Below are 25,935 nucleotides of genomic sequence, written 5' to 3'. Positions count from 1 at the left end.
ACTCCTTGTTCAAATGCCCACCTCCTCAATTAAACTTCCACTGTTCCCCTAAATTAAACTTGGTCTCTCCTTTTTGCAGACATTCTATGGCCTAAAAGCTGTTTTCTGTTGATAGCACCAAACTCATTTTAAATTGTGCTAGAGAAGTACTTGTTGAAATAGCAGAATCCATGTTCTTCCTTCCTATCGTGTCTTCTTTCCAATATATGTGAACTAGAAATCCAGTCAAAGTTCCCTTGCTCTAGTCAGCTCCCAAAATACCTAAGCCAGTCCTGTGCTGTTCAATGCAATCTTGCTTTTTTTCCCTGTAAGGATTTTCTAATTATTTTGGAAATGTTCCAATTTCCAGACTGTTTTTGACTTCAAGAAAGGTTTAAGATGACTTTATTGATGCTGGAGAGGCATGAATCCAGGAGGAAGTGTGGAAACATTCTTTTGGCTATAATTTCAGATAAAGCCTGTCAGCTTTCCAAGGGGTGGGAGAGCAGGCAGCGCTTGGAAAAGCACTCTTAGTTGTCTTTCTGAATTGCTCAGCCACCAGAAGGGCCAGTCTGAACACAGTAGTCAGTTCTCCTGGCCGTGCATTGAACAGAAGAACCTCTCCCCTGCCTCTTGGTTCTCCAGTCACTTGACATTTCTTCCTTTTTACCTTTCCTTGGGGATCTTGGAGGCGCTTTTGGGTGGGAGGAAATGAAGCTGTGCAATTAATTTGTTTTTGATGAAGCAAAAGATGCCAGTGTGTTAACATTTGGATAAGAGGAGATGTGTGAATTCTCTAAAAATAATTTAAACGGTCAAAAGTAGAGGGTGATTGGAGGAATGGAGAGAACAGGGAACTGTTATATTTTAGTCTTAATCCTTAGTGCCTACCTTTTAAAAATACATACATGCATTACATAATTTTTGGTAAAATAATTGATTTTAAAAAGAACTGATTGTTTTAAGTACTGAGTTTGAGAGCTTTGCCAGTTCTTAGTCTAGTCAAAGAACTCAGTCAGACTTAAAGTAGAAGGCCTAACCCAGTAGTTCTCAACCCTGGCTGTCCAGGGGGGACCTTTAAAGTATACCAGTGATCAGGCCAGATACCAGGCCAGTTAAATCAGCATCAGCATCTCTGGACGTGGGTTTGTCTTAACTTAAACATTGTCTAGATGATTCTTTTTATATGCCAGGAGGGTTGAGAACCACTGAGACTTTCTAGTCTGTTCTCTCTTTCCTCAAACAGACATGTACACATTGCTCTTCCCATAAGACCATAAGCTCCTTGTGAGTAAGAATGGTCACTTATACATCTTAATTTCCCCAAAAACAACTAGTGCAGTACCTCAAACATGGCAAGTGCTCAGTAATTATTTGTTGAATGGACTTGCTGCTTTCAGAAAATCAGGATCTACTAGGGACAATGCCTCTGTTCAAGGAAAGGAGTATCTAATTTTGGAGACTTCAAAGAGGTCAGTGTGGAGAATAATCAACACTGCAATAATGAAGAATAAGAGAATAAAGGAATTTAAACTATTTTTAGGCAACAGGTAACGTTAAAAGTCCATGTTGTTGGATGTTCATTAGATTTGAGTTTGAGATTTGGAATGGGCGGGATATACTTAGAATTCTAAATTTTCCTATATAGCCTTCATATAAAGGATAAAAGGATAAAGGATAAAACAGTTAGTTTGATGAAATACCTTGTCTGCTGTGAGAGTCTTCTAAAACTCATTTTTAAAAAGAAGAGTAATATAAATCTGTTGTGCAAATTTGAGAAATGGAGAAAGGCAAAATAAAGGGTTCTTATCATCTTGTTATGTAGGCATACTTATTCATTTTTGTTTATTTCCATTTTTAGTTGATATGCAAAAATATTGTGTTATGATGAAGTTGCAGAGTCAACTTTATATCCCATGCACATGTTTTCTTTTTAACCTTTTTGTGAGGCATTGTTGTAGAATGTATTCTTTTTCCAGTAATTCACTACTCCCTATCCCTATACCCTTTGTAGTTCCTAACATTAGATCTGTAGTATATTTGCCTACCCCTTTGAAGAGGGCTTGGCCATGTGACTTTATTTGGCCAATAAAATGTTAGTAGTTGTGATGCACTCAGAGGTTTTACACATTTCAGCATTAGGACTGCTCTCTTGGGCTTCTACTACTGCCATGCGAGGACTATGCCTCGGGCAGCTCACCAGTCACTGAGGAATGAGAGATGGGAAGCAGGCTTGAACGTGGCTCATGGCCTGGAGCCAACTTCAACTGATCCCAACTGGATTGGCAAAAACTCAGCTGACCTGCAAATGCTTGAGAGATTAATGCTTATTATTGCATGACTGAGATTTCAAGGTTGTTTTGCAGCAGCAGCTGACTAGTGCATGCATTTTCCTGTGTTGTAGCATAGTCTTCAAAATTGCCATTTTTAATGGTACACAATAAACCAACAGATTATACAGAATTTCAATTTTTTAATTATCCTCCTATTAATTTAGGTCACTAGCAATTTTACACTATTAAAATTAAGCCAGTCATATACTCAGACCTACAACCTTATGTTTCTTTGGAATATTTATAAGTCACCAGGGATGAGATTATTGGATCTCAAAGGTGGTCTAGGTAAAAGATTCCCATTATTCATATTGGTTCTGATCGGCAGTGCATAGGAAAACCCCAGTCACTGTACCTGACAACATACAGACTTGTTGCCCTAAATAAGAGAACAAAATGCTGGCATCGTGTTCTGATGAGAAAACAGTCACTGGTATCTCAGAAGCAGGTGGCTATGCTGTGCTATCTGCACAGAGAGTAAAGCCAAGGCTCGTCACCCTGACACAGAAGCTAAGAGGGAGAGCTTAACTTGCAGGATTGCAGATGGGAACATAAAACGTAACCTTAACATAATATAGAAAAAGCAACAAACCCCAAAACCTTTGGTGACTTAAACTGGCTGGATGACCTCAGGCAAATTAATTCTCTCCTTTAATACTCAGCTTTCCTAGCTTAAAATAGAGATAAAAGTACTATCTATAAGATAAAATTGAGGATTGAAGTAAAACCTGGCATGTAGAATGCTTTCAATAAATTTGGTCACTAATTAGCTTTAATTTACAGTTGAGGAAGCTGTGGCCTAAAGGGAAATAAATACCTTGCCCAAGATCACAGACCGAGTTAAGTTCTGAACCCATGTCTGCCTGACTCCAATGTCTATTTCTGGGCCCTACGCTCTTCTGCCTGCCTGGGCATCAAAGTTAAAAGCATGGGTTTCCATGTTGATAGTAATATATTTGATCTGATATTGAGACTAGGATATTTGTGATATTAAGCAACATGGTTATTCTTAGCTTCTAAATTTTCTGTACAAAATCAACATAGTAACTAAAATGACTTACAAAACAAAAATGTTAGGGAGAAGTGTTTTCTACACTAAGAAATTTCAAAAACATACCTTTCATTTTTAGGTCTATATAGTAACATTAGAGAAAGAGTAAAAAACAGAACAAAAGTAAACTCATCCCCATTCTAACCCCAGGATCACACAGCTGTTTTCATTTTTGCTTACTCATTGCCAGTGTTAGTCCATCGGCAGATATATTTTAGCAGAGCTGTAATCATAGTGTACATTCCATTTTGTATCCTGTTCGGGTTGGTTGTTCTGGAGGCCCCTTCCCACTCCGCAGTTTCCCACACTGTACGCGAGACATTTTCCACGTTGCAGCCTGGAGAGGGGTCACTCTTCGCAGCAAAGCCTCTTGTGTTAGTTACAGGTGGTTTCTTGGCCCAGCCACCTGAACTTAACGCCTAGAGAGGAAGACGGTGATGGGCAAGTAAAAGATGCAAAGCTCTTCACTAACTCCATGAAATATGAAGAGGCAGTGGAGTGCAGACATCTCAGAGAACTCTGCAACAGAGCAGCACTATTAGGAAGGGAGCATTCCTCTTCCATCATATCCCCACAGGCCACTGTGAGAAGCTGTGCTGGTGGCTGTGCCCTCCCCCGAAGAGTGGCAGTTGCCAGCCACACAACTCAGAGGTCTGTAAAACAAACCTCTGCTCATCCAAAAGTACCTAACCAGTGTTTTCAATTTTGCCTGGTAAGGATCACCTGGTGCGATTGTTAAAATTCCAGATTTCCTGGGCCCCTCTCAGTTGCAGGGCAAGTGCCTGAGACTGTAATATGGAGATCATTTGGGAAACCTTGTACTGAATGTTGAAAGGGGTGGGGCACATTGGGTTACAGAAAGAACGCCCACCCACTACTTAGAGTGCTCCCCAGGAATGGCCAGGGAGCTTCCCTTGGACTGAGCTTTGAGGCACCCATGTACTTGTGTGGATTGGGAGTCAGATGTGACAAGATTCAAATAAGGTCTCAAGCACCCAAATGTAATTTGGGCAGCTGAACTGATGTAAAATGGAAACAATGTTATATCCCTCAAATGGCTGTGGTAAGATTCAATGCTTTGTTTCATGTGTTTGGCACAAACTGTGATGATAACAAACAGACAGTGGCTATGAAACCACTGCTACGTTCTTGGTGCCTGGTATATGGTCAAACACTCAGTGATTGGGAGAAGTTACTTTATCAACATTGGTACTTGATCTTTCTGAAATTTAATTTCTTCCTAGGGATAACTGAGGTACTATGAAGTGCCTAGCACATGTTTGGCAACACTAAATGCTCTGTGAATGGCAGCTATTAAGATATCCCCTGGACCCCGATGGGTTTTTTTACAGGATTTTTTCAAGTATGATTTCTTTTTTAAATGCTGTATCTCTGGGATAATTTGTGGTTATATTACTGGCCTGTAATCATATAATTACCTATTCTGTTTGCACATGTAGGCAACGTCATGAAGTGAAAGCACTGGCCATATAGGAACCAGATTTGGTACAAAGTGGATTTGTGTGGCAGTCTGTAAGACTAGTAATTTCTATGACAATCCACCATCAGTAATGAGCCAAGAGACTGTGACAATAGGAAATAGGAAATGAGCATCCAGTAGTTCCCGAATCTGGCTGACCATAGAATCACCTGGGGATCTGAAAAATAAAGATTCAGTTTGATTCCACATGTCTGGGAGGAGCCCTAGAATCTGCAAATTTAAAAATGTATGCTGTGAAGTTTCTGATGAGCAGCCAAGATCGGGAACTAATTATGGTTCAAGACAGCTCAAACTCAATTCCCTCTAGTGCACAACTCCTCTTCTCATAGTTAAAAATAATTTCTGAGTCAACGCTGCAGTGTTCTTGAAATCTGTAAGGATGGGAATGAAAGAGAGGGAGAGAGAAACTAAACAGGAACTCAAGGTAACTCTGACTTGTGTGGGCTGTGGAGGGAAGTTGTAGATCAAAGTGGAAAGCAGAAAAAAACTGAATCAGAACAATACCAAACAGCATTAGCAGCCAGATCAGTTACGGGAAATCCAGCAGAAGTTTCAAACCAGCTTCAACTACAATTGTCAGGATTATAGACGCTAAAAAAACCCTGAGATGAGGGAAAGTACCTCAACATAATAAAGGCCATATATGACAAACCCACAGCCAACGCCATACTTAACAGGGAGACCCATAGACCAATGGAACAGAATAGAGGGCCCAGCGCCCTCTATTGAGCATATATGGTCAATTAATATATGATAAAGGAGCCATGGATATACAATGGGGAAATGACAGCCTCTTCAACAACTGGTGTTGCTACATGCAAGAGAATGAAACTGGATTATTGTCTAACCCATACACAAAAGTAAACTCAAAATAGATCAAAGACCTGAATGTAAGTCATGAAACCATAAAACCAAGAAAACATAGGCAAACATCTATTGAATACAAACATGAGCAACTTTTTCCTGAATGCATCTCCTCAGGCAAGGGAAACCAAATAAAAAATAAGCAAATAGGACTACATCAAGCTAAAAAGCTTCTGTACAGCAAAGGACACCATCAGAACAAAAAGCCATCCTACAATGTGGGAAAATATATTTGTAAATGACATATCCGACAAGGGGTTAACATCCAAAATATATAAAGAACTCCCACACCTCAACAACACCCAAAGAGCAAATAACCCTATTAAAAAATGGGCAGAGGATATGAACAGACACTTATCCAAAGAAGAAATTCAGACGGTCAACAGGCACATGAAAATCGCTAATTATCAGGGAAATGCAAACTAAAACCACAATGAGATATCACCTCACCCCAGTTAGGATGGCCAACTGACTAGGAAAGACTAGGAACCACAAATGCTAGCGAGGATGTGGAGAAAGGGGAACCCTCCTACACTGCTAGTGGGAATGTAAACTAGTTCAACCACTGTGGAAAGCAATATGGAGATTCCTCAAAAAACTAAAAATAGAAATACCATTTGACCTGGGAGCTCCACTCCTAGGAATTTACCCAAAGAAAACAACTTCTCAGATTCAAAAGGACATATACACCCCTATGTTTACTGCAGCAATATTTACAATAGCCAAGATACGGAAAAGCAACCTATAGTGTCCATCAGTAGATGAATGGATAAAGAAGAGGTGGTACATGTACACAATGGAATACTACTCAGCCATAAGAAAGAAATCCTACCATTTGCAATAACATGGATGGAGCTAGAAGGTATTATGCTCGGTGAAATAAGGCAGAGAAAGACAAGTGCCAAATGATTTCCCTCATTTGTGGAGTATAACAACAAAGCAAAACTGAAAGAACAGAACAGCAGCAGACTCACAGACTCCAAGAAGGAACTAGCGGTTACCAAAGGTGGGGGGAGTGGGGCCAAAGGGGAATCAGGGGTATTATGATTGGCACACGTGGTGTGGGGGGAATTGGGGAAGACAGTGTAACACAGAGAAGGCAAATAGTGACTCTGTGGGATCTTACTACACTGATCGGCAGTGACTGTAGTGGGGTGGGGGGAACACGATAATGGGTGAATGTCGTAACCACATTGTTTTTTCATGTGAAACCTTCATAAGAGTGTATATCAGTAATACTTTAATAAAATAAATAAATGAATAATTTTTTTTTAAAAGAATGTGGACTCAGGAGCCAGACTCCCTAGTCTCTCATTAATCATCTTTTCAACATTGGGCAGTTACTCAACCTTTCTGACCTTGATGTCCTCCTCCACAAAATGGGGGTAGGAATGCTGGGAGGAGTAAATGAGTTAAGGCATGTAAAGTGCTTAGAGCAGCCCCTGACACATGGTGGGTGTTCAGTGGGTGGTGTCATTGTCATTTTACTGCTGGGAACCTGTGACCACAGTTCTCCCACTACCTGTCTCTGTACACACTGCTGCAAAACCTTGGTAAGATTTGACAGATGTCATTGTCACGAGGCCTTCCCTTGGAAATGATTATGCTTATGCAGCCCTGCTCTGTGCTTTAGGTATATATCTACTGTGTGGCCCTCGAATGCCAAAAAGTACATGGCATGTACTGCCAGTTGGATAGTCCTCATGTTCAGGAAAACCGCAGGCTCAGAAGCACAATCACTTGGCAGGGGTACTTTATGAGGTCATCACCCAGACTCTTAGGCCATGCTTTTTGTTTATTTCACTTACTCATATACACATATATACATGTGTATATAATATGTATATCTTTTTCAGATTGTTTTCTAAATGAAAGCACAAAGTTTTAAAAATCTTGAACAGAAAGATTTTGAAACACTGCTCTGAGCCAGCAGAAGTGGGACTGTAGCAGTTTGTTTCATTTCTATGTTGCAAATTTTTAAACTTTCTTCCCTCCCTCCCTTCTTTATACCTTTCCTTCAAAATCTTACCTCTAGCACTAGTTTCCACTTGATTTACGTGTCCTATTCTCATTAGGTCCTGAAGACCCCTCCTGATTCTGGTAAAGCTCTGTTAACATGACTTCACCTTGACCTTGGTTTTGAATTGCTGAAAACTCTAATTTATCACACAAGCTTCTTACTGTTTGGTGGCATTTCTTTAGGCATTAAGTGACCCACTTATTCTAACAACTAGTCTACTCTGTCATTAAAACCTTTCTATAGATTAGGATTCATTTATAATTGATAACCATTTTGGTTACGCTATTGCCATAATTTTGCTCCTTTGCTTACATTCTTACATTTGCATATGCGGAGGCTAGGCAGTCTTATCAATGATAATAAAAACAACTGCAGTAGCAAGTTGAGGTTAATGTTTATGGGGAACTTACTTTGTGCTAAACACTCAACTAAGCATTTTACCTATATTATCTCATGTAGTCTTTGTCAAGGTCGTAAGAGGTGGGTGCTGTCACCATGCCTATTGCACAGATAAGGGAAGTCCATGAGCTTTGGGAACTGTTGTGGGGCCACAGCAGTGTGCTCACCAAGGCCAGGTGGACTCTGGAGCCCTGCTCTTAAATCCTCACTACACAGCCTCCTGGAGTCCACGAGGAGATGGGACCTCACAGAGGACATTTGTCAAAAACCTGCCTCCCTCGTTCATTACAGAAGGCGACCCCATTGTGTCTCACTGGTTTGGACACATACAATTGGTGGCACAAGTCTCTCCCTTCTCTGTCTTAGGAAGCTTCCCCTTTGTTGTCAGAGCTCACTGTGGCTGACTCCATGTACCTTTCTGTGGAGGGAGTGAGGCCTGAGAGTAAGAACCAGCACCCACTTGCCACCCCCATAGTGATTCCACAAACACACACTTTTCTCCAATTGTTTATTGAGATATACTTCAAATGCCATAAAAGTCACCATTTTAAGTATACATTTCAGTGGTTTTTAGTATATTTACAAGGTTGTGCAACATCACTACTACATGATTCAAGCACACTTTCATCACCCTGTGAGGAAGTCCCTTATCCATTAGCTATGGATTTTCCTATTCCGGACATTTAGTATAAATGGAATCATGCACTATGTGACCTTTTGTGACCAACTTCTTTCATTTAGTGTGTTTTCAAGGTTCATCCATGTGATGGCATATGCCATGGCCAATAATGTTCCATTGTATAGATAATACCACAATTTATTCATCTGTTAACAGGCATTTGTTTTTCTCTCATTCTTTGGCTATTATGAATAATGTGGCTATGAACATTCAGCTACAGGCTTTTGTGTGGACATGTTTTCAATTCTCTTGGGTACACACATACATACACGAGTCACATGGTAACTGTGTTTAACTTTTTGAGGAACTACCAAACTGTTTTCCACAGGGGCTGCACCATTTTACATTTCCACCAGCCATGTATAAGCATTCCAGTTTCTCCACATCTTTGTCAACACTTGCTAGTCTTTTTTTTTTAAATTACAGTCATCCTACTCGGTGTAAAGTAGTATCTCCCTATGGTTTTGTATTTCACTACTATCTAATGATGTCGAGCATCTTTTCATGTACTAATTGGTCATTTGTATATCTTTGGAGAAATGGCTCCAAATCCTTTGCCCATTTTTAGATTGGGTTACTTGTCTTTTTTAATTACTGAGTTGTAAGAGCTCTATGTATCTTGGATACTAGAACCTTATCAGGTATATGCTAAGGTTTGCAAATATTTTTCCTATTAGAATAGGAAATGGACTGTCTTTTCACTTTCTTGATAGTAGCCCTTTGAAGCACAAAAGTTTTTATTTTAATGAAGTCCACCTTGTCTATTTTTTATTGGTTGCTTAGGCATTAGATGTCATATCTAAGAAACCATTGTCTGAGCCAAAGACATGAGCATTTGCACCTGTTCCCAAGAGTTTTAGCTTTAGCTCTTTCCTGTAGGTCTTTGATACATATTGAGTTAACTTTTTTTATATGGTGTGAGGTAGGGATTCAACTTCATTGTTTTGCATGGGACTATTCACTTATTCCTACACCATTTGTTGAAAAGACTGATTTTTCTCCATTGAAATGTCTTGGTGCCCATGTTGAAAATCAGTTGCCCATAAATGTAGGGATTGGTAATCTAATTTTTCACTAGCATGTCTGGAAATATTGTTCCCAATTGTGATGGTGTATGTAAGAGCAGAGCTCAGCCGGAAGACAATCAGGGAAAAACATGAGACTTAAAATCTTCATTTCTGTAGGCCCACGATCAGAGGAGTTTGATGTGTCTTATGGACCAAGACTAAGCCATCAGGCTCCAGACAGCTTTATTGCCACCCGAACCTGCATTTTTCTGTGATGTACTTCACTGGGTTCATAAGCAGGGGTGAGAGAGCAAATAGGCTCACTTTAGAAGCAGAACTTGGATTCTCAGAAGGCTCAGGAGAGGGAGGAGCAGCCACTAGCCAGTATACATACAAGAAGGGCCAGAAGTATGTTTTCAGCCATGTGTGTATGTACCACCGGCCTTCTCTGGCCAGGAGGTACCACTGAGGGGCCATAAGAAACAGTCGCATCAGGAGGAGTGAGGAGGTACACACCCCGTAAATGCTTGTATACACACTCATACACCTTGTAAACCGTACCACAGGGCTCTTCTCTTCCCAGGAACCCAGAAAATCATTTTTCAAAAAGTATATACCTCTGAAGTGAATTATCTGTGGGCAGTAGGAACCTTTGAGGTACAGAAAAAGATGTGTTAGGCTGTAGTGGGTCTGTGGGTTTGGAAGGTGACACACGCTCCTTGAACAGAGTCTAGCCTGGCTGCTCTGTGCCCTCTTCTCAGTTCAACCTTGGCCTGTGCTCTCAGTCCCTTTTAAAATACCACCTCTGTGCAAATCCCACTTGAGTTCAGTTCATGATGGACTCTTTCCCCCATACCATTGCAATAGTATAACACTGATTGAAATTTGTCATTACAGCATAAAATAGTCTCTGATTTGTTTGTTTTTGACAAGGGAAGGTGTCTTTTATTAGCCTTTTACTTATTTTAGTTATTATCTTTCAGGATAACTCCTGAAAAAAGTTTATTTTTCACAAACTTAAAGTGTTTCTCCAGTCACCTCGGGGATAAGTGCATGTCACCAGCATCCAGCACCTCATCTCTTTTCCAGCTAGAATGACACCTTTCAGGTTTCTGACTTTTACCAAGACTGGAACACCCATTAAGCCTACAAAAAAAAAGGATGCTATGATCCCTGCGAGTACAGGCGGGGCTTCTCACCGTGTCTGCAATATGGAGGATGCTGAGTGGCACTGGTTGGCTCTTGACACCAATCTCTACCGCCTTCTCTGCAGGTGCTGGAAGCCCAGGAACATTTCACAGATTCCCTTGACAGCAGGGTTCCACCAATAAAATTTACTTGTGTGAAATCCGAAGGGTACAAAGGAGGTGGAAGCCATTCTTTCCTCCTCTGTGGCGGCAGATGTACAGGCTGCATGTTGGCCTCCAAAGGACCCTGTGAGAGGGGCCAGAAGTGGGCGATACTCTGTGGGCCAGAGGTCAGGAGGTTGTAAAGAACTGGTACTTGATGAACCAGGGGAGAGAGAGCCCCAGAAGAAACTTCCTTGACTTAATAATCTACACTCCTCGAGGATGATATGTTTCCCAGTTTCCAGGAACTGATGATATTGGTGAAATGAGGGAGGGACACGTCATTTGTCCTTCTTTGCCCGCATTACCTCTGCAGAAGGAGTGGCTGCAGTGAGGGATTCTGGCCGCAGCCCTGCTGTTCATGCCTATGGCACCTGTTATTTGCACATAAGTATTTAAGAATTTATACTTTAATTCCTTACCAGACGGCCAGGATTGGTTATGAGCTTACACATTTCAAGGAGAGAGAATTACACATTTTATTGTAGGTGGCCCGGGTTAGGCTGGGGCTTCCTCTGTGCCGGTATCTTGCGCTTCGCTCCCTTCCCTTTGTCACCCGACCCTGAAGTCACATTCCTCTGTATTACGACTTCCCTGAGCTCCCTGGGACAAGAAGAATAATGCCAAATCTTTTACTCTTAAAAGGAATAGTAAAACTTTTTGTTATTACCTCATTTTAGGTAAGAATTTTAAATTGTCCCTAATCTTTTACCCTCCATCCGTCTCAAGTAGCTTCTGCGCCAGGTTTTTCTCACGTGAGGGACTGACGGTTCTGTACATATTCCGGAGCCAAAGCCGCCTTCTCCAGGAAAAGGCCTTCTAAAAAAAATAGAAAGGAGGCATTAATTCCATTCGTCCCCTGCTTTCTCCAGCACAGTACTTGATCCTCCTCAAATTTACCTGATTCTTACGCTCTTCTGAGGGTTTATCAGTAAGTGGAAAGAAGCCCCTTAGAGGAAAACACACACACAGATAATAATTAGTGATTCATGCTATTTTTCATGTCTCTCACAATGTGTATCTCTGACTTATTAGGACCAAATGGGTACCTCAGTCCATCATCACAAGCAAAATCACTACAGACCTGGGATCCTGAAAATCATTCCATGCATGCTGAGCTTCAGAACTTCTCCGTATCTGTCCCTTATAGCCCCACAGTGTCCCTGGGGAGACCTTTCTATGTGGCTCGGCATGGAGTGTAGGCAGGATTTCAGCCCCACTCACCTTCTTGGCCACTGGCCAAGTGCCCTTGTGCAGTAAGCGAACTGCTCAAGCACACCGGGCAGAAGCGTTTCACTCTCTCCAGAGGCATTTTACACCAGTATCCTTTGGACTCAGTCTCACATGTGTCACTTGCTGGTGGGTGGGGGAGAAGGTGCTTCCGTTTCCCTACTGCTTTCTCCTACAGGTTGAATCACACCAACTTATTGCTGAGTCCAACTAACTCACTAACTTTCATGTGTCAGACTCTCACTGACAAGTGAATGGGTTGTGAAATCAGCTTAAAGGTCATGGCCAGCAGTGAAACACAAAATATTCTTTTGAGTACAAATGGAATAGAAAAAAATCAGAGTGCATAATAATAAGTTTGTTTTAGAAACTACTTATGCCTGTATGGTACGTGTAGTGGGTCATGTCATAAAATGGAGCTCACAGCCCAAGCACAATGACCAGTGGAGAAGTCCCCAGTGGGAAGGAACCGTCTTCTTTCTGCTACTCGCTCTCAGAATGACCATGGGGCAAGATCATTTCCTTTTCTCCTTCTCCATTTGTTTATTGTAAGAAGTAGAGATAAACTCCTGAACAAGGTTTCTCCCAGTTAAAATTCTGTGAGGTTTGGTTAAAGGCAACAGACACTGGGGACCCGAAAGCCAGTAGGATGCGAAGGGATGATTGACAGGAAGGGCTCATATATTCGACCTTCCATCAGCTTTGAAGGAGACTAGCATCCAGGACCACGTCGCCTTCTCTGCCCTTTCCTCAGAGCCTCTGAGCAGTCCTCTGGCCAGGCCTCATGTCCACCCCCAGCAGGAAGAGGTACAACCATAACCTTTCCCCCTCCAGTCGCTTTCCTTCCAGGCCTCGTGACAGCAGATGCGTCTGTGCCAGTCGCATTCTAACTCAGCTTTGGCTGGGGAGCTGCTTCTGAGAGGCAGTAGGGTAAGTACTCTTCCTGCCTGTGATGGTTTCCTCACCGTGAAATGACGTGATTGAAACAGATGAGTTCTAAGCTTTCCTCTAGTTCTAAAATTCTACTTTGACACAGCCAGATCAATATTTACCCTGAGCGTTCTTCTTCATCCAGCGCTGCTCTTCTACGGGAGCACATCTGTTTTGAAAGAAAACATGATATGATTATCTAACATGATGACCACTATTTCCAAATCTTTATTCATCTTTTTATTTTAAATCTCATCTACCAGTGGGATGATAACGGTTTTGGGGACAGGAATTCTGTTCTATTTAACTGTCCTTGGAGTCCTCCACAGTACCTAACTTGAGATCGTGCAGGTAGCTTGCAATATATTTCACTGATTGTTTTAGATAACATTCAACAGATAATCCCTAATAAAAACTCTTGGAACTAGGAACAGAAATTATCCGCAAGGATCCTAAACAGCATCACTGTTTTAAATTCAAGAACAAGAGTGGAAAAAAGAAAAGAACAAGAGTAGGGTGCCTATTACTACTGCGACTATTCATTATTGTTGAGGAGGTCCTAATCAATGTGATAGGAAAAGTGAAGTATTGTAAAGGAAGAGACAAACATATTTGCATTTGAAGCGATGAATTACCTAAAAAGCCCAAGAGGATCAACTAAAATTTTACTGGAAATAATATGAGAATTCACTAAGATACAAAATCAAGAGATCAATATACAAACCTCAAAAGCATCCCTATATACCATGGATAACTAATTTTAAAATGGAAGAAAACCCCATTTACATCAGCAAAAATGCATAAAGTACCTCAGGGAAAACTTAACAAAAAACGTCTAAGACCTATGTGATGAAAACATTAAAACTCTTCTGGAGGACTTTAAGAAGATATGAATACATGACCCAAGATACCGTATTCCTAAATTGCTGTAAAGATATAAGTTCTCCCCAAATTTACCTACTAATATAAAGCAATCTTATTCAAATCCCATGATAATTTTTAAATTAAAATCTAGCCAGCTAATATTTTTCTGGAAAATATTAGAAAATATGAAGGAAAAGCTATGAAATGTATGAATAAGATCAAAGGGCAGGAGCTCACTCTATCAGGTGTCAAAATAAGTTCTTTAGCACCTGGAATTAAATAGTGTCTTAATAGTACAAGAAAAGTAACTGGATCAACAGAACAGAGTCCAGATACAGACAGTATTTTTGATCAGTGAAGAAGAAATGAAGCATTCAATACAGGATTTTAAAACAATTGGATCTTCATGTGGGAGAAAAAGTTAGATTCTCTGCCTCAACCTCACTGAACAGCAAATAAAACAAATTCTAGATGGAGTAAAAAATGCAACAACACATGTTAACCAGAAGAAAATATCAGACACTGTTTTTATACCGTCAGGTGGCAGAGGCCTTCCTGCAAACCTGCGCCAACCGGGCCCTGCGGAGGGACTGGCGGCGGGGCTGGCATGCCTCCTGCTCTTGCCATTGTCCTTCTCTCCCCTGGATCATTTGTCTTTTCCCTAGATTTAGAAAACTTTTACATTAAATATACTAATCGTTTCAGTGGCTTTCACTGAACTTCAATGTTTCAAATATTTCTCAGGGTTTTTATCTTCAAGGAGGAAAAACAACAGTGGGCGAAGGAGCACAGACGTTGCAGTTCAGCACCACTGGGTTCTACCTTTGTTTGGAGCCTTAAGTTGATCTCCTTTGTGAAAGAGAGACGGTGATACCATCCTCCCAGGAGTGTGGGAATTAAATCAGAAAATGTATGGCAGACGTAGTCTGAAGTTTGGCATAAATCAGTACTGTTTATGAATGGTGTCGCAGGCAAGGTGATCAAATCTATCAAAGACATCTGCTTGTCATCTCAGGCTTAGAAGGCTCTTCCCCACCACAAGATATAAAAATATTGCTATGGCTTCTATTTTTTTTCTAATACTTTCATGGATTCTTCTTTTCTTTTTGTTGAAATATGTTTATTTAAGGTGATAAATAGAGATCTGCTGTTATTTCTCCCTCCTCCCCATATAGTTAGGGAGCTGTTCTATTACCATTTATTTAAATTCTTCCACCGATGAGAATATGAAAAGGTGACATTTCAAAAGTCCTAGGAACACATGGGTCAGTCTATTGCTGGACTCCGTAGGCTACTTCAGATCATTGTTAGGTGGCATTGTTCCTTACTGTGGAACTGACATTGCCTGCTCTTTCCCCCTTGAACACCATTATTGTCTACCACAGGAAAAACATTGCATGGTCTCTGTCCTCAAAAAGCTTATCATCTAAGTGAGGAGAAGAAACAATGAAACCATATATATACTGACATATATATAAATGCAAGGTTAAACTACATGGACATTAAAAGCACTATGGAAGCTTATATGAATTCCAAAACAGCAAAAGGACTTCTGCCAACTGGGGTACAGTGGTCACTGCCTGGGCAACAGCCAATGACTCCCTTCCCAGAGGCCTTGGCAAGCTGACCCCATGCTAGTTACCACTCTCCTAGGCTCAGAGACTCTCCAAGAGAGAACTCACTCAGTGCAATCTCAACTGATTAGTATCACAGGATTGATAAAGAGTCAGAATGCCAGAGTATGACTTGACAGTGAGAAATATATCTGTTCCACACACAGACTAGCTGTGTCTACACAACCAGGGAGAGGCCTCTGTGGCACACTAAAGCAACCTGACCAAGCGACCTGCAGATACAAGTTTCTCTTTAGCAGTTCATCCATCCAGTCAGGTTTTACTCAAGACAGATAGGCCAGGAAACCATTTGGTCCTTAAATATCTCTACTCTGAAGTTTTGACCTCAAGGCTGTGGTCTTGTTTGCTTACTATTGCCCTAGACTGAATGATTATATTATTGTACAAAAGGCAGAAGTGCACTTTCAAATATTTAGTTCACATAATGTTTCCATGTTTATGAAAAAATATTTCAACATTTGTGTTCTGATCAGTAAAGAAAATAAATTGTTATAACCCTATAAAAATAACTATCTCTGCTCTGCTCCACCGTGTGTTGACCTTGGTGTTTCTCTCTTGAGGAGCTGCCGTTTAAAAAATTGCTTATCATATTAACATTGCAGGGGAGAGGAATGCCTCACCATGGCCTCTAAGAAATGTTAACAAGTCTCACAGAAGGACTAGGACCAGGAGGACTGGAGTATTTAGGCAAGGGTTCATGAAGAAACATGAACTTGAGTTGGCTTTCAGAGACTCAAGGGACTTCTACAAGGTGAAACAAGGGAATTTTAAATGGGCAAAGGAACAGACAAAAGTAGGAACGGGCATGTGACTGGGCTTCCTGGGGAGCTGCTCTGGCTGAAAAGAAGGCTGCCACGACAGTAGAAAAGGTACATATAGGAAATGAGGTTGGGTTCGTCAGGTACAGTCAGGATTACTGGCTAATTAAATCACTCTGTTGTTGTCAGCCCTGCCTGTTGGGAAAAATAACAAACCATTCCGTTATTGCACAAAAGGCAGGCAGGCAAGCCAGCTCCAGAAGAACCGTCAATACCAAGTGCTTTAGAAACCCAGACACGGGCTTTTGGCTGCAGTAATCAGACTTTACCTATCTCCACAATGCCTTACGTGATGGGGAAGAAAGTTGCTAAGTAAATCTAATGAATCAACAAGATCACACTTTTATCTTTTTTTTTTTTTTTTTTTTTTTAGATAATTATTTTTTATTGAAGGGTAGTTGACACACAGTATTACATTACATTAGTTTCAGGTGTACAACACAGTGATTCAACATTTATATACATGATAATTCTAAGTACCAGCTATCACCATACCAAGTTGTTACAATATTTTGACTATATTCCTTATGCTATACATTACATCCCGGTTGCTTATTTATTTTACAATTGGAAGTGTGTACTTTTTCTTGGTTGTTGTTGTTAGGGCATCTCTCATATTTATTGATCAAATGGTTGTTAACAACAATAAAATTCTGTATAGGGGAGTCAATGCTCAATGCACAATCATTAATCCACCCCAAGCCTAATTTTCGTTAGTCTCCAATCTTCTGAAGCATAACGAACAAGTTCTTACATGGAGGACAAATTCTTACATAGTGAATAAGTTACATGGTGAACAGTACAAGGGCAGTCATCACAGAAACTTTTGGTTTTGCTCATGCATTATGAACTATAAACAGTCAGTTCAAATATGAATACACATTTGATTTTTAAACTTGATTTATATGTGGATACCACATTTCTCTCTTTATTATTTTTAATAAGATGCTGAAGTGGTAGGTAGATACAACATAAAGGTAGAAAACATAGTTTAGTGTTGTAAGAGAGCAAATGTAGATGATCAGGTGTGTGCCTGTAGACTATGTGTTAATCCAAGCTAGACAAGGGCAATAAAACATCCACATATGCAGAAGATTTCTCTCAGAACAGGGGGGGTGAGGTTCTAAGCCTCACCTCTGTTGATCCCCAATTTCTCACCTGATGACCCCCCTGCGACTGTGCCTGTCTTAGGTTGTTCCTCCCTTGAGGAATCTTACCCGTCTCTGGCTAACCAGTCATCTTCCGGGGCCATACAGGGAAATGTGAAGTTGGTAAGTGAGAGAGAAGCCTTATTGTTTGAAATGGTTAGCTTTTTATTTCTTTGCATATTTATGCCCTGTGGCTTCTATGCCCAGCATTTGTCTTGAGGTATCTTTACCACTTGGAGGAGTTATGATACTCGGTAAATTTGATATGAGGCACGAATTCTCTTTAAGAATTCGTTGTAATTAGGAAGGAAGAAGAAAAGCTATAGAAGTAGCAGGCGGGAGAAAACATGGGAAGATTGATTATTTCTTTGACATATCTTCTTGTAGAGTAACTTCAGCATGTATATATTTTAAGCTACTACTTAAATTGCGCACACACATTAACATAATAGGAGTATAGTTACATAACCAAAGCATACCTGTAATTACCAGCCATCTCCAGTGAAACCAAGAAAACCAGTTAGGCACCCTAGGCATTTGTGAAAACTTATCAATGATATGATGGTTATTATCTAACTGAATTTGAATAGTTTGAGAAAAATCAGACAAATTAAAACAACCCATTCCTGGGCACTGTTCACATCCCATATGTTCTTTTAACAGTAAATAGTCTGTAGTTGTAAGATTTTGGAGCGCTACAATTTGCACTTCTCCTAATTCTTGGTTGAGTTCCAACAGTATAGATCCAGTCAAATTTGTTGTTTTACTGTATGCACAGGCCAGCTTAGATATCTCCTTCATTCCCATGGCAAGTCCAGGAGCTGGTGGGATGAGTGCATCTACAGCTGTAGCAGTGCGTGGATCTTTGTTGGGGTTTTTTGATGATCATCTTCTGGCATGAGTCTTCCCGAGAGTGCTGATGTTGGAAGTTCTCTTTCATATCGTTTCTTAGTTCATTTTCGGGGTAGCCAAATTAGGCTTTGATCCTCTGTATAAACACAAACAGACCCTTTGCCTACACTTTTATATGTCCTTTATATCATTGTGTAGAACTCATTAGAGGTCACCACATAGGAACTGCATTTTTTTTTTTAATCATTAATCTACACTTACATGACGAATACTTTGTTTACTAGGCTCTCCCCTATACCAGGTCCCCCCTATATACTCCTTAACAGTCACTGTCCATCAGCGTAGCAACCTGTTGTAGAATCACTACTTGTCTTCTCTGTGTTGTACAGCCCTCCCCTTTCTCCCACCCCGCTATGGATGCTAATCTTAATACCCCCCTACTTCTCCCCCCCTAATCCCTCCCTACCCACCCATCCTCCCCAGTCCCTTTCCCTTTGGTACCTGTTAGTCCATTCTTGAGTTCTGTGATTCTGCTGCTGTTTTGTTCCTTCAGTTTTTCCTTTGTTCTTATATTCCACAGATGAGTGAAATCATTTGGTATTTCTCTTTCTCTGCTTGGCTTGTTTCACTGAGCAAAATACCCTCCAGCTCCATCCATGTTGCTGCAAATGGTTGGATTTGCCCTTTTCTTATGGCTGAGTAGTATTCCATTGTGTATATGTACCACATCTTCTTTATCCATTCATCTATCGATGGACATTTAGGTTGCTTCCAATTCTTGGCTATTGTAAATAGTGCTGCGATAAACATAGGGGTGCACTGACCTTTCTCATACTTGATTGCTGCATTCTTAGGGTAAATTCCTAGGAGTGCAATTCCTGGGTCAAATGGTAAGTCTGTTTTGAGCATTTTGATGTACCTCCATACTGCTTTCCACAATGGTTGAACAAGTTTACATTCCCACCAGCAGTGTAGGAGGGTTCCCCTTTCTCCACAGCCTCGCCAACATTTGTTGTTGTTTGTCTTTTGGATGGCAGCCATCCTTACTGGTGTGAGGTGATACCTCATTGTAGTTTTAATTTGCATCTCTCTGATAATTAGCGATGTGGAGCATCTTTTCATGTGTCTGTTGGCCATCTGTATTTCTTTTTTGGAGAACCGTCTGTTCAGTTCCTTTGCCCATTTTTTAATTGGGTTATTTGTTTTTTGTTTGTTGAGGCGTGTGAGCTCTTTATATATTCTGGACGTCAAGCCTTTATCGGATGTGTCATTTTCAAAGATATTCTCCCATACTGTAGGGTTTCTTTTTGTTCTATTGATGGTGTCTTTTGCTGTACAGAAGCTTTTCAGCTTAATATAGTCCCACTTGTTCATTTTTGCTGTTGTTTTCCTTGCCCGGGGAGATATGTTCAAGAAGAGGTCACTCATGTTTATGTCTAAGAGGTTTGTGCCTATGTTTTCTTCCAAGAGTTTAATGGTTTCATGACTTACATTCAGGTCTTTGATCCATTTTGAGTTTACTTTTGTATATGGGGTTAGACGATGGTCCAGTTTCATTCTCCTACATGTAGCTGTCCAGTTTTGCCAGCACCATCTGTTGAAGAGACTGTCATTTCGCCATTGTATGTCCATGGCTCCTTTATCAAATATTAATTGACCATATATGTCTGAGATAATGTCTGGATTCTCTAGTCTGTTCCATTGGTCTGTGGCTCTGTTCTTGTGCCAGTACTAAATTGTCTTGATTACTATGGCTTTATAATAGAGCTTGAAGTTGGGGAGTGAGATCCCCCCTACTTTATTCTTCTTTCTCAGGATTGCTTTGGCTATTCGGGGTCTTTGGTGGTTCCATATGAATTTTTGAATTATTTGATCCAGTTCATTGAAGAATGTTGCTGGTAGTTTCATAGGGATTGCATCAAATCTGTATATTGCTTTGGGCAGGATGGCCATTTTGACGATATTAATTCTTCCTAGCCATGAGCATGGGATGCGTTTCCATCTGTTAGTGTCCCCTTTAATTTCTTTTAAGAGTGACTTGTAGTTTTCAGAATATAAGTGTTTCACTTCTTTGGTTAGGTTTATTCCTAGGTATTTTATTTTTTTTGATGCAATTGTGAATGGAGTTGTTTTCCTGATTTCTCTTTCTGTTGGTTCATTGTTGGTATATAGGAAAGCCACAGATTTCTGTGTGTTGATTTTGTATCCTGCAACTTAGCTGTATTCCGATATCAGTTCTAGTAGTTCTGGGGTGGAGTCTTTAGGGTTTTTTATGTACAGTATCATGTCATCTGCAAATATTGACAGTTTGACTTCTTCTTTGCCAATCTGGATTCCTTGTATTTTTTTGTTTTGTCTGATTGCCGTGGCTAGGACCTCTAGTACAATGTTAAATAACAGTGGAGAGAGTGGGCATCCCTGTCTAGTTCCCGATCTCAGAGGAAATGCTTTCAGCTTCTCGCTATTGAATATAATGTTGGCTGTGGGTTTTTCATAGATGGCCTTTATTATGTTGAGGTACTTGCCCTCTATTCCCATTTTGCTGAGAGTTTTTATCATGAATGGATGTTGAACTTTGTCAAATGCTTTTTCAGCATCTATGGAGATGATCATGTGGTTTTTGTCTTTCTTTTTGTTGATGTGGTGGATGATATTGATGGACTTTCGAATGTTGTGCCATCCTTGCATCCCTGGGATGAATCCCACTTGGTCATGGTGTACGATGGTTTTGATGTATTTTTGAATTCGGTTTGCTAAAATTTTGTTGAGTATTTTTGCGTCTACGTTCATCAGGGATATTGGTCTATAGTTTTCTTTTTTGGTGGTGTCTTTGCCTGGTTTTGGTATTAGGGTGATGTTAGCTTCATAGAATGAGTTTGGGAGTATCCCCTCCTCTTCTATTTCTTGGAAAACTTTAAGGAGAATGGGTATTATGTCTTCCCTGTATGTCTGATAAAATTCCGAGGTAAATCCATCTGGCCCGGGGGTTTTGTTCTTTGGTAGTTTTTTGATTACCGCTTCAATTTCGTTGCTGGTAATTGGTCTGTTTAGATTTTCTGTTTCTTTTTGGGTCAGTCTTGGAAGGTTGTATTTTTCTAGGAAGTTGTCCATTTCTCCTAGGTTTCCCAGCTTGTTAGCATATAGGTTTTCATAGTAGTCTCTAATAATTCTTTGTATTTCTGCGGGATCTGTTGTGATTTTTCCTTTCTCATTTCTGATACTGTTGATTTGTGTTGACTCTCTTTTCCTCTTAATAAGTCTGGCTAGAGGCTTATCTATTTTTTTTATTTTCTCGAAGAACCAGCTCTTGGTTTCATTGATTTTTGCTATTGTTTTATTCTTCTCAATTTTATTTATTTCTTCTCTGATCTTTATTATGTCCCTCCTTCTGCTGACCTTAGGCCTCATTTGTTCTTCTTTTTCCAATTTTGATAGTTGTGACATTAGACCGTTCATTTGGGATTGCTCTTCCTTTTTTAAATATGCTTGGAGTGCTATATACTTTCCTCTTAAGACTGCTTTTGCTGCGTCCCACAGAAGTTGGGGCTTAGTGTTGTTGTTGTCATTTGTTTCCATATATTGCTGTATCTCCATTTTGATTTGGTCATTGATCCATTGATTATTTAGTAGCGTGTTGTTTAGCCTCCATGTGTTTGTGAGCCTTTTTGCTTTCTTTGAACAGTTTATTTCTAGTTTAATGCCTTTGTGGTCTGAAAAGTTGGTTGGTAGGATTTCAATCTTTTGGAATTTACTGAGGCTCTTTTTGTGTCCTAGTATGTGGTCTATTCTGGAGAATGTTCCATGTGCACTTGAGAAGAACGTGTATCCTGTTGCTTTTGGATGTAGAGTTCTGTAGATGTCTATTAGGTCCATCTGTTTTAGTGTGTTGTTCAGTGCCTCTGTGTCCTTACTTATTTTCTGTCTGGTGGATCTGTCCTTTGGAGTGAGTGGTGTGTTGAAGTCTCCTAGAATGAATGCATTGCATTCTATTTCCTCCTTTAGTTCTGTTAATATTTGTTTCAGGTATGTTGGTGCTCCTGTATTGGGTGCATATATATTTATAATGGTTATATCCTCTTGATGGACTGAGCCCTTTATCATTATGTAATGTCCTTCTTTGTCTTTTGTTACTTTCTTTATTTTGAAGTCTGTTTTGTCTGATACCAGAATTGCAACACCTGCTTTCTTCTCTCTGTTGTTTGCTTGAAATATCTTTTTCCATCCCTTGACTTTAAGTCTGTGCGCGTCTTTGGGTTTGAGGTGAGTTTCTTGTAAGCAGCATATGGATGGATCTTGCTTTTTTATCCATTCTATTACTCTGTGTCTTTTGATTGGTGCATTCAGTCCATTTACATTTAGGGTGATTATTGAAAGGTATGAATTTATTGCCATTGCAGGCTTTAAGTTTGTGGTTACCAAAGGTTTAGGGTTAGCTTCTTTACTGTCTTACTGTCTAACTTAACTCGCTTGTTGAGCTATTATAAACACAATCTGATGATTCTTTATTTCTCTCCCTTCTTATTCCTCCTCCTCCCTTCTTCATATGTTGGGTGTTTTGTTGTGTGCTCTTTTTAGGAGTGCTCCCATCTAGAGCAGTCCCTGTAGGATGCCCTGTAGAGGTGGTTTGTGGGAGGCAAATTCCCTCAACTTTTGCTTGTCTGGGAATTGTTTAATCCCTCCTTCATATTTAAATGATATTCGTTCTGGATACAGTAGTCTTGGTTCGAGGCCCTTCTGTTTCATTGCATTAAGTATATCATGCCATTCTCTTCTGGCCTGTAGGGTTTCTGTTGAGAAGTCTGATGATAGCCTGATGGGTTTTCCTTTGTAGGTAACCTTTTTTTTCTCTCTGGCTGCTTGTAATACTTTGTCCTTGTCTTTGATCTTTGCCATTTTAATTATTATGTGTCTTGGTGTTGCCCTCCTTGGATCCCTTGTCATGGGAGTTCTGTGTACCTCTGTGGTCTGAGAGGCCATTTCTTCCCCTAGTTTGGGGAAATTTTCAGCAATTATTTCTTCAAAGACATTTTCTATCCCCTTTTCTCTCTCTACTTCTTCTGGAATGCCTATGATTCTTATATTATTTCTTTTATATTGATCACTCAGCTCTCTTAAAATTCTTTCATTCCTGGAGATCCTTTTATCTCTCTCTGCATCAGCTTCTCTGCGTTCCTGTTCTCTGTTTTCTAGTCCATTAATGGTCTCTTGCATCTCGTCCATTCTGTTTTGAAGTCCTTCCAGAGCTTGTTTTATTTCTGAATTCTCCTTCCTTAGTTCTTGCATATTTCTCTGCAAGTCCATCAGCATGGTTATGACTTTTGTTTTGAATTCTTTTTCAGGTAGACTGGCTAAATCTATCTCCCCAGATTCCTTCTCAGGGGAAGATGTAGCAGATGCCGAAGCTGTCTGGGTTAGTCTTGTCTGAATCATATTTTTTTGCCTTTTCATGTTGACAGGTGCTATTGACTGTCAGCTGGGAGTGCCAAAATTTTCACTTACTACTGGCCTTTCTTTACTGGGGCAACTGCGACCCCTAGTGGCTTGTGTTGGGTAATTGCGTGTAGAGTGGGTCTTTGTGTCTTGCCCGGCCGGAAGGGAGACATTTCCCTTTCTGTGGGCGGAATTTGTCTCAGGCTGCTTCTCTGCTTTCGCAGCGCCCGGTGGGGTAATGGATGCGGGGGCTGCTTGACTGTTTGCCTCCGTGAGGGGTCTCAGAGCTGTTGCCCAGGGGGTTAGTGCACCCGGTTTTCCCTGTAATTTCCAGCTGCTGTACTGTGACCTGGGTTGTTTCCGTCAAGCTGTTAAGTCCCTGTCCCTTTAAGACTTTCAAAAAGACCCCGCTTTTCTTTGTCACAGGGGCATCAGCTTCAGCACCCGCTCTGAGGTCTTACCCCCTGTTCTCCCAGTATCCAGGGCCCCCTGGGCATATACTGTGTCTGCGCTCTGGCCCGGATGGCTGGGGCTGGGTGTTCGGCAGTCCTGGGCTCCGTCTCCCTCCCGCTCTGCCTATTGTTCTCCCGCCGGGAGCTGGGGGGAGGGGTGCTCGGGTCCCGCAGGGCCGGGGCTTGTATCTTACCCCTTTCACCAGTCGCTGGGTTCTCGCTGGTGTAGCTGCAGTCTGGCCACTGTCCTGCGTCTTTTGGTCTCTCTTTTAGGGCTAGTTGTCTTTGTTGTATTTTCAAAAGTATATATGTTTTTGGGAGGAGATTCCCACTGTCCTACTCACGCCGCCATGTTGGCTCCCAAGCCTATCATAGCTTTTTATAGCCAAAACTAGAAACAACTCAAATGTTCGGTAATTGATGACTGTTATGGAACTCTGCTCAGCAGTAAAAAGGAGGGACAGCTGTGACAATACGGATGACTCTCAAAAAGATTATGCTAAGTCAAAAGAGCCAAACACAAAAGGTTACATGCGATATGAGTTCACTGATAAGACCTTCTGGAAAAGGCAAACACTGCAGGGACGAAAATCAGACTGGTGGTGGCCAGGGGCTGGTGGTGGGAGGAGGGGTTTGCCTGCAAACGGCCATGAGGGGCCTTTTTGGAGACAACACGAGTTCTGCATTTCAAATGGTGGTGGTTACATAATTATACATTTGTTAAAATTCATCAAACTGTACACTTAGAAAGCCAATTTTGTTACATGAAAATCATACTTCAATAAGCCTGACTTAATAAAATAATGAAACTTTAAAAAAATCAACTAAGTGAAAATAAATATAAGAAAAATCAACTTACAGTTTTTCTAACTTGGGGCTCATCATGACGATGCTCTCAACTGTTTTAAGTGTCACTTGGGTTTTTCCCATGTCTCTGAAGGAAAAAGCACAAACGTTTATGATACGAACCCAAAGACAAAAGCCCTATACTTAAAAAAATACTTAATGACACATTATTACTTCAGTTTTGGCTTCTCTGTGTAGCCAGCTCGAGTTTACCTGCCACACATGATAATTCCAGAGAGAAATTACTGAAGAAATTTAAATTTATTTGCATCATCAAATTAACGACCTTGGCCCTGAACACTACGATCTTTTTTGTCATCACCCTGCTTCTCATTCTCACCTGTACCTACCACTCTAGATTATTATTATTTTTTTAAATACACCTTATTCCTCTTTGCTTTCTCGGATAAATTATATTTCTACATGCATCTACACATTCCATATCTATGTGCGTTCTTCAGCACCACTCTCTTTGACTGATAGCTTGTCTTGCACATGTACATTCTTTCTTAATCTTTTCTTTGCCCAAAACTCATTTCAATAACCCAG

General features: G+C 40.6%; 1 protein-coding gene across 1 annotated transcript in view; it reads right to left on the bottom strand.

Annotated features, from left to right (window-relative positions):
* Positions 1 to 8,640: 8,640 nt before the first annotated feature.
* LOC130683504 (leucine-rich repeat-containing protein 37A-like) overlaps positions 8,641 to 25,935 on the bottom strand; it is a 228,805-nt gene continuing 211,510 nt past the window's right edge. The window contains exons 14-15 of the mRNA XM_057501206.1: positions 11,895 to 12,001; positions 8,641 to 11,785 (exon numbers count right to left, since the gene is read on the bottom strand). Of these exons, the coding sequence (XP_057357189.1) occupies positions 11,662 to 11,785; positions 11,895 to 12,001 (231 nt within the window). The 3' untranslated portion in view covers positions 8,641 to 11,661. The remainder of the gene's footprint in view (positions 11,786 to 11,894; positions 12,002 to 25,935) is intronic.

This window comes from Manis pentadactyla, chromosome 4 (assembly GCF_030020395.1).
Source record: "Manis pentadactyla isolate mManPen7 chromosome 4, mManPen7.hap1, whole genome shotgun sequence".
Lineage (NCBI taxonomy): Eukaryota > Metazoa > Chordata > Mammalia > Pholidota > Manidae > Manis > Manis pentadactyla.
Note: the sequence above shows the minus strand (reverse complement) of the source record. Positions and strands in the feature narration are given on the sequence as shown.